This window comes from Gobius niger, assembly GCF_951799975.1.
Source record: "Gobius niger genome assembly, chromosome: 15".
Taxonomy (NCBI): Eukaryota; Metazoa; Chordata; class Actinopteri; order Gobiiformes; family Gobiidae; genus Gobius; species Gobius niger.
The window spans coordinates 16,092,861-16,110,613 of record NC_136866.1 but is presented as its reverse complement, the minus strand read 5'-3'; the positions used below and the strand labels follow the sequence as shown (position 1 = coordinate 16,110,613).

At 42.8% G+C, this 17,753-nt stretch overlaps 1 protein-coding gene across 1 annotated transcript in view; it reads right to left on the bottom strand.

Annotated features, from left to right (window-relative positions):
- Positions 1-4,218, bottom strand: part of fut8b (fucosyltransferase 8b (alpha (1,6) fucosyltransferase)) — a 140,359-nt gene extending 136,141 nt beyond the window's left edge. Inside the window, exon 1 of the mRNA XM_079572740.1 lies at positions 3,978-4,218. Coding sequence (XP_079428866.1) covers positions 3,978-4,180 — 203 coding nt within the window. The 5' untranslated portion in view covers positions 4,181-4,218. The remainder of the gene's footprint in view (positions 1-3,977) is intronic.
- Between the last annotated feature and the right edge of the window lie 13,535 nt (positions 4,219-17,753).

The window sequence follows — 17,753 nt, the reverse complement described above, 5'->3', positions numbered from 1 at the left end:
CAAGAGAGGAAGCTATCGATCATTTAACAGCTCGCCATGGGCGATACGGCCAAAAAATAAAATCTAAATGTTTTTACTCAGTTTGGACAATTATGATTTTAATCGATTATTGGAGAGAACTTAAAAGGTCTCCTGATCTTTCATAATGAAGAAAACTGCTCAGTCCTGCTCATTTCTATTTAGGTTAAATACAATTAGGCCCGATAATAATACAATTATTATTATTTCTGTTTTAAATATTCCTTGTGCGCTCTCAAAGGGAAAAAATTCTCATCCCCCGAGCCGTCTCCATGGAGACTCAAGGGGAAATGGGCGGAGTTATATGTTTCAACACCTCCGCCATGTGTCTCCGCACTAGTGGGATGTTGGCAGGGCTGAAAGGATCAGACCTGGGGAAACTTTGTTTTAGTGGAGAAAACGCACAACGAAAAGCCCACACACGCCTTTGTGAAGCAGCAGAGATAGTTAGAAAGTCGCTGAGTTCTCCACTGGCGTCATTTTAGAAAACAGTCGTTTCGGAGCGTCTGACGTGCTGCTAAACTGGCAGCGCAGTGTACGTAAGGCGGACATGGAGCAGCGGACACCATTTTACCATTAAGCCATTTTTCACATCGTCTGTTTTTAAAAGCATGAATTAATCAAATTAATTTGATTTATCGCCCAGCCCTAGCTCGAGCTAAAGGTAAGCAGCTAATGTTAGCATCTTTTCACCGGAACTGTTTATATCAAAGTAGTTTATTCATGAAAAACACACGATTGAAACAGCTGTTTTCATTCAGTCGTGTTGTGTTTAGTTCAAAGACCTGTTTGCTCTCCTCAGACTGTCGCAATGCATTGTGGTCTATATTGACCCGTCTAGTGACCGTCGCTACTTTTCAGAATGCATTGTGGGAAATTTGGGTGCACTACGTTTTTTGTCTCTGGACATTCGGACATCCCGACAAAATGGTATGACCACTATATAGTCATTATAGGGACTAGGGTATAGGGACTAGGACATTCGGACACAGCGCCAGTTTGCAAAATGAGAAGAGCATGAACAGAATTTTCAAAAGTAAACAGTCAAGCTCCCGCCCCCTCTCTCCTGATTGGACCTGACAGGCTGGTTCACAGGATAAGCTCGTCTCATTGGTCAAAGTGTTATCCCGTGGATTCTGATTAGTTGCTGAAATCAATGGGAGGGACCTTAGATAAATAACTATTATTTAATATGACTTATGCTAAGTCAATTTTCAGACCCATGCAGTCAATTCTACGCAATCTATTACATTTGTAAAATGTTTTTAGCTTACAGATTATCACTTTAAGGTGTTTTATGCATACAGTCTAAATAACGGATGGATCCAGGTTTAAATGTATGGTTTTCATGTGTTGGCACATAACAGTAACAAATAATTTTGTTTAAGTTATTAGTGGCAAAAAAAAATTCTAAAGCAAAAAAACAGATTATGCTTTGTTATTTGCTGTTCAAAACTTAACAAACCAAGCTAGGAATTGCATAGAAAACAATCAGCATAAAATGATGTTCAGACCAAGCCTTGAAAGATTGGAGGAGCTACTAAAGTTGTTAAAACCTCCTTTCAAAACAGGTTCCAAAGTTTTGTGCTTATCCCCACAAACTGACAGGGTTGGGGTTTTCCACCACAAAGGAAATAGCCATATAGCATATACAGTTCAGGTCGAGGAGATTCCATGCGACAAATAAGGGCGAAAATCGACATGATCACTGTGTTTACCTGACGTGTCTCACCTTAAAATGTGAAATAAGGCATGAGTACATGTAAAGCAGTGAGGTACGAGAGACTGGACTGAGCAAACCTTTCTGCTCAGGCTCCTCTCCCACCCCCACACCCGGCTAAAACTTTCCACCTCCCTTTCAAATTTGAAAATGTGCCTGTTTTTTCCTGAACATTTACAGCCCTTTCGGTCAAATGACAGTGTCACGGAACAGCAGCTCGGAGAAGCAAAACAAAACGATCACAGAGCAGGAGAAAAGTGATGGATTTGCATTGTGATAAACATCAATTTTCTCCCGACGAAAGGCGCCACTTGGACAAATGGAACTGAAACTTGCTTTGCTTAAGCGGCGTGAGGCTGGCTTTGGCGTCGCCAGAAACGATGGGACGCACATTCCGTTTTTCGAATGTGTACAATCATTTCAGAATATGACCACCTTCGACAGCAGCAGCGGCTATTACAGCTCGAACCAGTCCTACTTCTACAAGTTTTAATAGGGGAAACCAAACAATGCCTCACAGACAAAAAGAAAACTGTAGGATAGTGATGTGCGAGTCAGGTTTTTTCAGCCCAACACTTCCACAGCACTGCTTCTGTTTTTACAGCCCGCCCCGCAACTAATCACGGATTGTAAATTTGATTGGTCTGAACGGAGCAGGGATTTAAAGGAACAGGTCACCGTTTTTCCATGAGTTGATACGTACCTGTCTGGTCTTTGTGCCCGTGGAAGAGCGTGGTGGCTTCCAAGTTCACCCCCGTTTGGAGCCATAGGAATACATTGGAAGAGGCCAAATGCTAACAAAGTATTTGGTCGTTTTGTGTGACTGAGCGCACGCACACAGACCAGACAGGTACGCATCAACTCGTCGAAGCTCAGGTAAGAACATATCTCAGTATGGGAACACGGTGGCCTGTTCCTTTAAAGCAGTAAAAGACACAGTGGCACAGGGGTTAGCGCTCGTGCCTCACATCTCGAAGGTCCTGGGTTCGATTCCCACCTGGACGGGGCCTTTCTGTGTGGAGCTTGCATGTTCTCCCCGTGTCTGCATAGGTTAGTGGTAGGTTGTAAAAACAATAGGTTAATCCTCAGGCCAGGTGTTTCTGACCACCAGCCTGGCTCCACAACATGGAGATGGGTCCCCGAGCGCCAGCCCATGCTAGCAGCTCACTGCTCCTACAGGTCGTCCAGCGACAGTGAGGATGGGTCAAATGCAGAGAACTAATTTATCTACAGAGATTAATAAAGTATAACTGCCCCTAGCGCATCTGCAGGTGTCGTAGCAAGTTGCGATTTTTTAACTAATCAATTGTCCATGAGAGTAAATACTACGCTGACAAAAAAGACAAAGGGAGCGAGGGATATTGTACATCCAATTACACAATGGAAATACTTTTTTCACTCAAACTTGGCTGTAAATACTGTCTAAGCCAGTTAGCTTTACCCGTTAGCCTGTTAGCTTCTTCTTTGTGGTTCTATTAGTGTGTATTGGTGGCTCCGGTCTGGTGGCCGGTCAAGTTGCAAGTGTGGTTTTCTGACCAGAGACACCGGGGGAGATGAAAGACCCTCCAATCATCCCATCAACACTTGTATTACCCCCAGAGGGACTACGGAAAGGATTTATTAAGGTAAACACGTTACTTAGTACTGCTTTAATTCCGTCCAAAAAAGTGCTTGAAAGTTGCCTAAAACTAACAATAACATGTAAATCTGCAAGAGGCAGCAATGTCAGAGTAGTCAGGAAAAAATAAAAAGATCCTTGGTTTTAAACACCGCTTCTGTACAATGGCATTAAAATCACAATGGCCTCAGTGTGGGGCCCCTTCAGAGCACTTGATGCCAACGTACAGCGAGTTAGGAGTGAGTTAGGAGTGAGTTAGGAGCGAGTTAGGAGCGAGTTATGAGCGAGTTAGTAGTGAGTTAGGAGTGAGTTAGGAGTGAGTTAGGAGCGTATAGGAAACGCCGGCACTGAATGTCTGAAAACTTTATGACCTCCAAGCGAATGCAGAGAAATGCAGTGTCTGGGAGTTTTCCTAGACACTCTGGCTGAACCCATCAGCGCAGGTGAGAGGGCACAAGGGTGTCGACTTTGGAAAGACAAGGGGAACCACAGCTGGAAAATAGTTTCCTCAATAACACAGTGGTTTTTTTTTAGTAATTGTAAGATGTTCAGTCATCCAAAATTGTTTCCATCGTAGTGGGAGGACACCGTGTCATAGTTCACCCGCCCCTCTGTTTTTACCTGAGCGATTCGGCCATTCGTCGCAGGTCCTCGTTCTGCTGCTTCAGCCTCTCCAGCTTGGCCAGGATCTTGGACAGCTCTCGACTGGACCGCTCCGGGTGCTCGCTGTCCCGCACCAGATGCCCGCCGATGTAGAAGAGCAGGGTCCCCCAGGCGAGCAACACCAGGGTAATCCATCTCCACGATCCCGCCCAAGGTCGCATGGTTCTTCAGCCTTTGCCACCACTGCCGCCGCCACCACCACCACAACCCGCCTTCCCCCCCAAAAGGAAAAAAAAAAAAAAAAAAAAAAAATCACTCCAAGCAAGCCTGGATGTCTTCTCGAGTCACAAGCCCCACGAGCGTCGCTGCGGCGCGGGCATAGGCATCTCGGGTTGCCGGGGTGGAGAGCGGAGAGAAAGGTGCTCGAGATGGAAATGCGGCGTTTGTAGCTGAGGAGTGCTGAAGGTAGCGGCTCGGCCTTTGATCATCCAGGCTTTTTTGTGGGGGGCTAACGCGTGCCCTGCATGCTGCTCACTGCCGGTGGAGTAGTTTTCGACTTCAGACTGTGCAGATCTGCTTCCCCGGCTCCTCCGTCTCCGCTTTGGTCCCGGAATGTTAAATGTTGGATGTGGGATTCTGTAGAAAGAAGAGAAAAAAACTGCGTGTAAGTTCAGTTAAATGTAAAAAAAAAATAAAAAAATAAAAAAGTTGGATGTTTGATTTTGCCAAGACAGGCAGAAGGAGAGACACTTTTTTTCCCCCCTTTACAATCCACATCACAGCCGCGCATGTGAGTAGCACTTCATATTCTGCATGGCTTCCAGAATTGCAAGCAAAAAATTTATGCAATCTAGTTAGAATTATCAAAAAAAAAAGGGTTTGAAAGAGAATGCCATCACTCGCGTCATGGTCCTGACTATATGAGAAAAGGCCCTAAAGTACAATTACTGGCTCTAGACGGTGTGATTTTGAGCTTTGGAATAGGGCTGTGACAATATATCGATTTTGAGATATATCACAATATTTTGCGTAACAATAAAGATACTTTTGATGATGAGTCAGGGATCATATTTACTTGTTTATTTAAGAAATAGGGGAACAATGCAGATAAAAACCAATGTAAATCATGAATAATGTAGTATGTTAAAGCAGTGCTAAGTAACTCTTGCCCCTAGAGGCCATAAGCCCCACCGCAGGTGTCATAGCAAGTTGCGATTGTTTTACTCATTAATTGTCCGTGAGAGTAAATACTACGCCGACAAAAAAGACAAAAGGAGAGAGGGATATTGTACATCCAATTACATAATGGAGATCATTTTTACCCACTCAAAGTTGGCTGTAAATACTGTTAAAGTGGTGCTAGCCCCAGTTAGCTTTGCCCGTTAGCCTGTTAGCTTCTTCTTCGTGATTCCATTAGTGTGTATTGGTGGCTCAGGTCCGGTGGCAGTCAAGTTGCAATTGTGGTTTTCTGGCCAGAGACACCGGGGGGAGATGAAACACCCCCCAATCATCCCATTAACACTTGTATTACCCCCAGAGCAACTACGGAAAGGATTTATTAAGGTAAACAAGTTACTTAGTACTGCTTTAAAAAGAAGGTTGAAAATCACATTTCTTTCTTTATTTTGTCTGTTTTTTTTGAGCAATATAACGTTTATCGCAGTATTGGCAGTGTTGGGGAGAATACTTTGAACTACTTTGTATTTAGTTACAGAATACTGAATGCAGAATACTTGCCTTAAAATGTATTTAGTGTTTTTGTCTAATCAGAGTACTGTATTCAAAATACTTATAATCCTTTCACGTTGATTTGCATAATATTAATGGATAAACGCGGAATATGGTAAAGAAGATGTTTAGGCTACAATTGTTGCACGTCTGTTATGAACGTATTTACCACTAATGTGGAATGAAAAATAATGCTCACAGACAGAGCTAAACTATTAGCTCTATTCTGGATGCCAGGCTAAAACCTTTCTCCGCCTGTTCTGATCTTTTTTTCTTCTTAATGTTATGATTATGAAACTGAAATTTAATGACTGAGTACTTTGATGTCTTCCTTTGATGCCAAGAAGGTAACTGTATTCTGAATACGCTCAAATGAAAGAGGAACTGTACCTGACTACAGTTAAAGTATGAGTATTCTGAATACGTATTGTAAATTACTACCCAACACTGAGTATTGGCATATTCCAAGGTTATCGTTATCATGAACCATGTATCATATCAAAACATACCCAGAGGTCCCGCCCCTTCTTTGGAAAATGAATGAAAGCCTATACCGTGTGCAGTCAAGTTCATGCTGCTCTCTGACCATGAGCTTGTGGTGTTATTTTTATTGATCACAAGCTTGACAGAGCTCATCGATGTTATAGAGAGGCCTCGCTCTGCGGCCAGCATTACTAAAATATCAGACACCGCTTGATACCTATCGCAGCTCGTCTTTGGTTCTGATTTGAATCCCATTTTCAAAGCGTGGGCTCAAACACTGGGCTTGAGTCAGGACTGAGCCATAATCAGGGAGTTACGTGCAAACAGCTTACGTGCCGGCAGAACCAGGCTAACTCCGTGAGTGACTGCACGGTGTCAAGTGGCTCCGCATTTTATAGGTCTGTAATCGAACGCGAGATTGTGCCATCGAAACCACTAACGATGAAAAACGGCGCATAGCATGTAATTCCAGAGGAGATTTTCCTGATGCCAAAAGCTCGGGTTAGCGTTCACATGAAAGCATGCTGACATTATAGTATACTGGATGTACCTGTCAAACAATAGGGAGCTGTTCCCGGGCGCATTTGTTTACACCAATGTAACTATGGGTGTTCCTACCTGCGGTCAACAAACAATTATTGTATTACCATCAGAAATATCTGCATGCTTTGTGGCGTGGTGAACACACAGTATAAATAAAGTTCAACATTTGCCTGTTAGCCTGTTAGCTTCTTCTTTGTGGTTCTATTAGTGTGTATTGGTGGCTCCGGTCTGGTGGCCGGTCAAGTTGCAAGTGTGGTTTTCTGACCAGAGACACCGGGGGAGATGAAAGACCCTCCAATCATCCCATCAACACTTGTATTACCCCCAGAGGGACTACGGAAAGGATTTATTAAGGTAAACACGTTACTTAGTACTGCTTTAATTCCGTCCAAAAAAGTGCTTGAAAGTTGCCTAAAACTAACAATAACATGTAAATCTGCAAGAGGCAGCAATGTCAGAGTAGTCAGGAAAAAATAAAAAGATCCTTGGTTTTAAACACCGCTTCTGTACAATGGCATTAAAATCACAATGGCCTCAGTGTGGGGCCCCTTCAGAGCACTTGATGCCAACGTACAGCGAGTTAGGAGTGAGTTAGGAGTGAGTTAGGAGCGAGTTAGGAGCGAGTTATGAGCGAGTTAGTAGTGAGTTAGGAGTGAGTTAGGAGTGAGTTAGGAGCGTATAGGAAACGCCGGCACTGAATGTCTGAAAACTTTATGACCTCCAAGCGAATGCAGAGAAATGCAGTGTCTGGGAGTTTTCCTAGACACTCTGGCTGAACCCATCAGCGCAGGTGAGAGGGCACAAGGGTGTCGACTTTGGAAAGACAAGGGGAACCACAGCTGGAAAATAGTTTCCTCAATAACACAGTATAAATAAAGTTCAACATTTGTGTATCTTGTGGGCACTATTAATGGAACCACAAGAAAACAGAGCCAAGAATCACGATAGAAAAGGAGCATCTGCACATCCTCCACCATCAAACCAGCTATTACAATGCTGCCAAATCAGAATCACCACGTTTGCACTCCAAACCGTGCTGTGGTGAGACTCCCCCTCACGACTGCGACCTAGAGCGGCGCAACAGCGTGTGGCAGGGTGAGTGACGAAGCTAACCGGTCCCTCCGCAGCCCTGCACTCAGCAGCAGCGGCTCAGCGCATTGATCTGCGTGACACTGCAATTTACATTTACAGAGTGACGGCCGGGTCCCCGAACGCCTCCCCTGCTGTCGGGGCCCGTGCCGGTGCGTGCTACTTTTCGAATGTAGTCATGAAACACTGCTGTCAGTCGGGCTCTCTCTCGGAACACACAAGACCCCTCTGCGCAGCGGTGATGCATCTTTTATGGGACGAAAACATGCTCGAACACGCAAGGCAGCAGGTCATAACCTTGAAAATGCACTTTTGGTGTTGATTGAATTATCATTACAAACCTCACATGACTGCAAGCTATTGCACTGTCAATGGGCTTCACTGGTGTAAAATTATATAGTTACAATGGGAATACACAATGAACACTAGGGCTGGGACGATCCACTTTTGTCACGATCCGATACATATCACGATACTCAGGGGCCGATACAGTAAGTAATTCTAACAAGTGATATGTTTGCCGTAAAAAGTAATGTGTCCAAAGTTCATACACCAAATGCCATTTGACATTCACTGAAGTGTTCAGATTGAAAAGTGCATTAACACAAGTGCTGTGTATGATTAAAAAATGCCTCCAAACACAAGTACTGAAAGTATTGCGATACTTGATAAAGTATCTTGGTATTGCAGCTCAAAGTTTTGCGATCCAAGTCTGATCCGATATTTTGACCCAGCCACAGACACCGTTTTATCGTTGGCGAAATTCCTCAAAATGCCTTCCATGACCGGAACAAGTAAAGTGATCGATTAATAGTACTGTGCCTTTAGGAAAAAGTCAGCAGCAGTGGGTGACGCAGTACCTGGAGACCCTTGTCTTCATCTTAGGTCAGGTTTATGGACTGGAGTACCTACTGTATATCTGAAAAATGAATGAAAAATACTACAGCAGGTGACGGCAAAGTCTCAATTCATTTTGATGAATGTATAAGTTCATCACTGAGGTCGGAATAAGTGTAAAAAAAAACCCTCAAATGGTCAATTCCTGAAAAAATTTCCGGGGGAAGGACCCCCAGACCCCGCTGCTAAGAGGAACAACAACATGAAAACTTCATCCAGAAATGACCCAGCCCTTCCAGGAATTGACCCCGGGATCTTCTTGGTTTAGGGCCAAGATGTGTCACCTGACAGACAAAGCAAGAACTCTCTACTACTGGTCTTCCTGATATCGAAATAGAGCTCGGAATTGTCAACTAAGAGTTCTCTAAATAGAAACATAATCGTGTTCCGGAGCCCTTTCATTTACATTTTTCAATATCTTTTGGCTCGGGTAACTGGACGATACAAAACACAGGTAAATTTGACCATAACATTAGATTTTTGACGTCTCAACGATTTATCCAAGTTCAAACAAAGCTGCAAGTTCAATACTTAGATCATAAACTGGAGTTACAAAATGTTGCCTAATGCTGCTCGTTGATATGTTTAAAACTGTAATCTAGTATCTACTTGCAATATTTGTCAGAAAAGGAACCCATTCCCCCCCAAAAAAATAATCAGGCCAACTGTGGGAACCACGGCTTGCCAAATCCTGACACGCCAAATATCATTCATGCTAATGTTTCTCTTTGATGTCTCGACGTCAAACATTCAGATTTTGCATTTCATAGATCATTTTCCCCAGCACAAACATCTCAATCCCCCGCTTGAATCTGTCCTCTCAAGTTCTCAAAAATAAATCCTCGGCAAACTTGCGGGAAAGCCATGTCAAGGCCCCAGCAAGCCACTACCTTCAGCCTCTTCCTGACAAGCTACAACATTGTCAAGGTGATCGGGTGAGCTCCGAACAGCAACTATACGTGAGGGGGGAGGAAAAAATAGAAAACATTTTCCCCCGGATCATCACTTTCCTTCATCCAGAACGCGGCGGGGGGCAGCGTGGAGCAACCTTCACTGTCAAACTCCTCAACAAAGATCTGCCAAGCGAGCCTCGACAGGTCATATGACGGGATGGGGACTGGCAGGCGTGATGGGAGCGCGGCAAAACCGTCTTCGGCTCGAGACAAGGGGCGGGGTTTAGACTTTGATTGGCAGCTGGATGAGACGCGAGGGGACAGGGAGGGGGTTCGTGCCGGGATGCTCCTGACAGCGTCGGAAGTAGGTTAACGAGAGCCGTCATGTTGAGCTCTCGCGCAGCAAATGCTAAGCGGAGTATATTGTCTGTGAAGACGTCCACATGGGCAGTTTCACTGGCAAATACGAGAAGCAGCTTTAAACTGAGACACAGTTATGAGTGTTGCAGATCTGAAGGTGCATAAAGTCTCAGCTGTCTCAAGAACAGTGATGCCAGTAATGAGTTCACAAGTTACTATAATCTGACACATTCCTTTTCCAGACCAGTAATCAGATTAAAGTTACTTTTCCATGAATTCAAACTTGTTCGGAGTTGGGTGTTGGAGTAACCTTTAATCTCTGGAGGTTCATGACGACTGTTTCTTCTTCAATGATTTTAAATTGACATTAGCCACTTATTTTCACACTCGTGGCCCTACATACGGGATCAGGAGGTCCTCTGCTGACCTTCCACCCGGCTTATCCCTCATTTTTCGAGCAGCAAGACAAAAAGAAATCTACTAAAGCCGCACATTGCATCACTTTCTGATGCTAGCACCGATTTTGACAGTAAACTACAACCACAAACCTGGAGAAAGATGGGACTTAGTTCCAATGATGCACTTGGGAGTGATGGGAGGAAGGTCTTACCCACTGTGGGCTGCCGCATTGGCACCCGGGGACCCATCTCCAGATGTTGAGCCGGCTAATGGTTAGAATCCCCTGGCAGGAGGATTAAAGGTGCTCTATGCAACCTTTACTGCCACAAAAAAGGGAATATTAATGGGCATTTGATCTTTCATTGACCCAGTGACCCAGTATCGATTTTATTTCAATTTTTTTTTAGGATTTCTGCTAGGTTTCCTGGATTTAATGTATGCACAGCCATGGAGACAGTTCAATCAGCAGTGAAAACCTACACCAGAAACTTGTAAAACAATTGAACGTCTTAGAGGCCACCGGGATGGAAAGTAAAGGCGTTATGCTACATAAAAAGTTGCACAATGCACCTTTAACTCATTGACTGCCAATTGAAATCCAAACGCCAATGACGTCTATAGACGTCAATTAGGTTTTTCAATGGGAACAGCAAAGATTGAGCAAAAATTGAGTCACTAGGTGGCAGCATTGCTCTCTTTTTGCTTAATAACAAAAAGCTTGTTTTTTGGTCAGAAAACAGCATTTTGGGTGAATTCACCTATTTTCTAGAGACGATTACTAAAGAATGGAAAGAGGTACAAAGAAACGTTTTCTTTTAGATGAAAGAAGAGAGACTAATCTGTCTTGTGGTGGGTTTCGTGTTGACATAGGCCTGGACCTAAATTTTCTGTGGGTCTTGAAAAAAACAAGACTGAAAAACCTCAGTGGGGAGCTCTCTGATTTGAAAATGGCTGGCAGTCAATGACTTAAGCTGTTGTGCATGTTTTTTTCTTAGTTGAGGAAACCCAGGGGAAACCTACGCAGACACAAGGAGAACATGCAAACTCTCCGTCCGACCCGGGGAACCCTGTATCACCAATACCAACAAAAAAAGTCATATAAACAGCAAGAGGGCACAACAAAATCAAAACAAGCCATGGCCCTATGAACAGGATAGTGAGGGAACCATTTGGCTATGTAAACTTTTTTTTTTTTTTTACTCTTTGCAAGAAAAAGTCTTTGCTAGAAAAACACAGGCCCAGTATCCAATTACTCCTCCTACCTTTCATGTTCTTCCTCCTGATACAAACCTTTCTACTTCCCCCTGCGTTTTTTTTTTTTTTTGTGTGTCTTTTAAACCAGTCCCGGCGCTGAGCTGAGCTGCTCCGCTTGCATGCAGAGCGGGTGGATGTGCTGAGCTGGGCCCTTTATGATGGAAAATGTGAGCTTGGAGAGGGTATCATTCCGCTAATGCTGGGGACCGTACTCAAAAGACAGGCTGCGGAAACGCCGCCGCAGAGTCGCACGAGCGGTAATGAGGTTTGTGTTCAGTAGAGTAAAACCGATACGTTTCCAAAATGGCCGAAAACTCTGGCTGGCAAATAGGATATGAGAGGTGTTTTTTTTTTTTTCTTTCTTTCCTTCCAGATAACGATTCGAGCCTGGTGTGCTTAATATTCAAACTGCGATGTAGTCACATCAAGGAATTTGCAAGGGTAAAGATGCAATTATGGGTGAATGATAATTGCGCAATTGGTTGGAAATGGTTTGCCCTTTCTCCTCACAATAAGAGACGGTCTCAGGTTCACTTCCTCAAAGAATAGGGTAGGCATGAAGGAAAATGCGTGTATGCTTTAAGTAGGGGTGGGCGATATGACGATATTAGACAGTCTTACGATCTCCAGAGCTGACGATCTGTCATTTTTGTGGAATTGTTTTTATCACGGTTTTAAGCACTTCTGCACAGTTGACTCTTTTCACTGTCAGTGAAGCAAACCCAAACCGCTAACTTTCTGCTAAGCAATGATGGACGCTAATGCGAGCATTTAGCAGCGAGCTGCACCTTATTTATTTACCTGGCTGGCACATGTGTAAAGAAGCGAGTGTGTCCTTTCAGTTTTGTCACGCGCTGCATCCGTCTCAGTTGTCTAATTTAAATCCTGTACCCGGTACACAAATGCAGCTTTGGTGAATTACTTGGTCAAGTAACAACTTATAGGGCTGCTCGATTATAGAAAAAATAATAATCACGATTATTTTAGTAATAATTGAAATCACGATTATTCAAACGATTATTCGTGGCCTTAAAAAAAACACTTTATTTTATCTATTCATTTTTATTATTATTTTAAAAAACAACTATGGACTACATTTTCTTTGGACAATAAGAGCATTTTTTTTTTTTAACATGCTCACGTTTCTAAACTAATCCTATAGGGATACCTACCCCCTGCTGGCCAGCCCTCACACCTGTCCAACAGAGCCGCGCGGCCTGATGACATCATCACACAGCACTAATGTTTTTATGTCAGACCAAAGCATGAGCCTTTAGCACGTGAAATGCGAAGGGAATGGAAACAATCATCTGAGCAGCAGAGTTTGTTTGAGCTCCGTTGAGATCTGCTCCTGAAGAAGAGTTTTAGACTTTTCTACTAAACAAAATCAGGGCCTGAGCAAAGGATGTCGAGGCTTCTAAAACAGCTGTTCTCCTTTCAGCACAAGGTGAGCTTTTAACAGTGGCGCTATCTCATTAGGTATAAAAAATATTAGTACGATATTATTTACAGTTCCGTCACGCTGCGCTGGTATTTCAGCTGATCAGACGCCTCACACAAACCGCGCAGGACAGACTTTTTGCGCTTTGGATGGACGAGCAGGAGGGCATCCTTAATAATCGTTTGTTCTCGATTATGCTATTTTTGTGATCGTCTAGTGTAATAATCGAAATCGTAATCGAATTTCGATTAATTGCACAGCCCTAACAACTTATGTTAACAAACTTCTTCCGGTTTGCATTTTCTACAATAAAAGTCTGTTTTAGTGCTTTAGTAAGACTGTCATTGTGAAAGGGTCAGACAGCGTCAGAGTGTCACATGACGTCATAAGAGATGTCTCAGAAAAGATGCCACACAGCAACAGACATTAACAACAAGCCTTTACCAAACTTAGTGTTACTACTTACTAGTGTTTACTCTTATTTATCTTATTTTCTGGAGTTTTATTGGGTCTTTTAATGTATTAAGTTAGTTTGCTGTAGTTCTAAGTCTATTTTTGCTGTGTTGATTATCACAAAGTAAAATAAATTAGTATATTCATTAAATATTTTTTTCTTCAGTGTGTAATTTAAGTTATTTTAGTTACTATAAAAAAAATTGTGATAAAATCGAAATCGGGAGTTTATAATTCAAAAAATTGTGATTTTTGAATTCTATTTTTGTCATATCGCCCACCCCTAGCTTTAAGACATGCTCACTCACACACTACATGGACACAGGCTGTGGGTGAAGTGTCTTGCCCAGTGAAAGAATGGCAGTCTGCACCTGCTGGAGCTGGAATTCAAACTGCCTCGGTTATAGGACGACCTGCTGTAGCATCTGAGCCATCGTCTCCCCGAAATGTTATTTTATAATTCTACTCACATAGAAGTGAAAAAAGCAGTGGCTCAGATAAACACATTGAAATGACTAGTACTTAAAAGCGCATTATAGCAGCATGACGCCTTTACTTTCGATCACAGTGGTCTCTCCAACGCTTCAGGATCAAATGTTTTGGAGGTTTTCTGATGAGAGGGTCAGTCAGCAGAGAAAACCTTACAAACAATTGATCCTGGAGAGTCCTAGAGACCACTGTGATGGAAAGTAAAAGCGCCATGCTGACCACTCAAACACCCACTAGGTCAATACAAGGTCAAAAACACACTAGCATAAACTTTTCTTTTACATAGAAAGTTGCATAATGCACCTTTAAGTGCTGCGGAGGTTGATTAAATGTTTGAATCATAACATTGTATAAAAGTTTTGTGCCGCTTGTTGAACAAAGTTTAATGAATGGTTTTAGTGTTGTGGCGATGCCTTCACCTTCGATCCACGTTTGTAAGAGTCAATACACAGCACCAGTTAGGAACATTTTAATATAATACATTGTAGATTCTCAAGTTTGCACACTTTTGACATTTTCTCATTGAGCTTCACAGGGTAGTCACCAGAAATGGTTTACTGTTAGACTGTAGACTGTTAAACCATTTCAGGTGACAACCTTACGAAGCTCATTGTGAAAATGCCAAGAATAAAGGGAGGTATTTAGAGATTTTTCAACCGATTTTGTTCCCTCCAGAGTGTCCATATTTTAGTATCTTCAATGAGAATCACACAAAAAGTCCAGAAAAGCGCTATATAAAACCAATGCATTATTATTATTATTAAAAAGATGATAAATAAAAAGAGCTTCCGAACTTTTGACCCGTACTGTATGCTTTACCTTAAGTAGAGTAAAGCATACTACTATAGAAGTAGAAATTACAGCTACTTCAAAAAGTTGAGTAGTTGTGTACCTGTCTGGTCTTTGTGCGTGTGCTCAGTCACGCAAATGTTGTTAGCATTTAGCATTTCCCTATTTAAAGCAGTATCAATAACTCTTGCCCCTAGAGGCCATAAGCACAACTGCAGGTGTCGTAGCAAGTTGCGATTTCTTTAACGTATTAATTGTATGTGAGAGTAAAAACTACACTGACAGAAAAGACAAAGGGACAGTGGGATATTGTACATCCAATTACACAATGGAGATCATTTTTTTTCACTCAAACTTGGCTGTAAATACTGTTTAAGTGGAGCTAGCCCGCAGCTAGCTTTGCCCATTAGCCTGTTAGCTTCTTCTTCGTGATTCCATTAGTGTGTATTGGTGACTCCGGTCCGATGGCAGTCAAGTTGCAAGTGTGGTTTTCTGGCCAGAGACACCAGGGGGAGATGAAAGACCCCCCAATCATCCATTAACACTTGTATTACCCCCAGAGGGACTACGGAAAGGATTTATAAGGTAAACAAGTTACTTAGTATTGCTTTAAATAGAGTTATGTGAAAAGTTACACGATCCAAGTCTAGTTACACAAAATTAAACTTGGACGTCCACGTAGTAAAGGAAGTCCTCCTAAGGTATTATTACGCCTTACAATATAGTCCCCTTTTTATCCACTTAGAAAATTGACATGTTTAATTTTGTGTAACTAGACTTGGATCGTGTAACTGTAAATTAAATTGGGGATAATGTGGAAGAGCTTGGTAGCATCTAACGTCACCCCAGTTTGGAGCTATACCTATGCTGGGAGAGGCTAAATGCTAACAATATTTGCGTGACTGAGGGTATGCACGAAAACCAGACAGCTACGCATCAACTCGTCTAAGGCAAGAACATATCTCAGTATGGAAAAACTGTGGCATACTCCTTTAAGTAACACACTTTAAGCACTAACCCCCTCACTTTAGTGAGTTCCCAAGCTCCTGCTTCCCTCCTTTTCAAATGTATCAAACTCTACCCACTCTTACAGTTCAGACATTTGTCCCCAGCCAAAGGGAATGCATTAATACTGTAGGTTTTTAGGGGATCGGTGAGTAGGCTGATGGACAGATGTGCTGACAGCAGGGATCCCCATCGCCTCACTGTGGCCTTTCATTATTTTCTTTTCATAACGCTCATCCTTCCAGTGCAGAGGAGGCATGATTGCAAAAGCTTAACCGCAGTGGACAGAAGGGAAGAAAAAAAAGCCGTGCCGCTTTGCCTTGGACTCACCTTCCTCCTGCAGTTTGAAGGAGCCAAAAGGCAAAACAAAAAAAACTTACTTTATATGCTTCCTCTTTGATGCCTTTACTTTGTCTTTAGACTTTGTTTATCATGCATAATAAAGGTTGATACAGGTGGCAGAAAGTCAAGTTTATTTGACTGCTATGGATTCTTTGGCTCATTTAAACACTACTTTCAAAGCACTCCCGAGAGTAAAACCTTCTTTTCAGGAGAGCTTGGGCTTTCATTCTGTGCAGTGCCGTAGTGCGTTCACATGTACCGGCCAAACCTACATGAGACCAGACATACAGAACATTTCACAAGCTTTCAACCAGTTACCTGCCATCCCCCACCTGTAAGTCATGTTTTACTCACATGGATCTTGTACATACTTTCAGAAACTACAAGGTCTTAGCTTTCAAATGAGGAGTTGTTAACAAAAATGGGACGAAAACAAGACAAAAAGGCGACAAAAAAGTGACAAAAAAAGCCACAAGAAAGCGATGAATACATGACAATAAGACAATGAAAAAGCGTCAAAAATGTGACATAAACGCGGCGACAACGCAGCAAAAGTTTATATTAATTGTGCCCAGTCACTAGAACCAGGGACACAAGTCGGCAGCCCAAGTTTTGAGAAAAATGCAAAAGAGTTTTATTTTTATTTTTTTTAATTGGCTTGTTTAGGGAGATTTGGGAGCGTGCAATAAAAAGGGGCGTGATTTTATCTGTGTGCATTTACATACTGGGTAAACACCGGGTTGTGTTGGATGGACGCCGCAAAGATTGTATCAGACGAGATGAACCGTGGACGTTACAACCAACATGTTTGGAAGTGGATTTATTAATCACGGATTATGTGGCGCCGCTTCCTCATGAAGAGCCTTGATAGCAAAGCAGCGACAGCGGGACAGAGACGCTGCTTTGCTCCCCAAACAGGACACAAGAACACTTCAGCGTTAAAGAAAGCTTCAGAAAAAGCACCAAACAGCAAGTTTTGCATCCTTTTTTTCCGGTGGATTTTGCGTTTTTCGTTGATCTCTGATGTCTCGCTCTGTTTCCACTTTAGAATACGCTCGTCTCCTGTTTCCTCTTGTTGTTTGGGGAGGAGGCACCGCTGCTTTGGTTTGTGTTGTTGACACATCCTTTAGTGAACAAATGCCTCGCAAAAAAGTCAGTTTCATACAAACGCCTATTGTGGATCAGTTTCTGTGTGTTTGAGTGAGTGAACTCTGAACCCCACACACATGACAGGTAGCTATATATTTATATCACAAAGATAGGTTTTTACCATCTAAAGAACATAGCCAGAGTCCGCCCCATTCTCTCTCGGGCCGACACGGAGACGCTCATGCATGCTTTTATCACCAGTCGTATCGACTACTGTAATGCCCTGCTCTCTGGTCTTCCCAAAAAGAGGATCTCAGGTTTACAACTTTTACAAAATTCAGCAGCTCGTGTCCTGACGAAGACCAGGAGGCGGGAACACATTACACCGGTTTTAGAATCGCTGCATTGGCTCCCCGTGTTTCAGGATCGATTTTAAAGTTCTTTTAATGGTTTTTAAATGTCTTAATGGTCTTGGTCCTTCTTATCTTTCAGAACTGCTTTTACCTTACGAACCTTCACGGCCCCTTCGCTCCTCCAGCA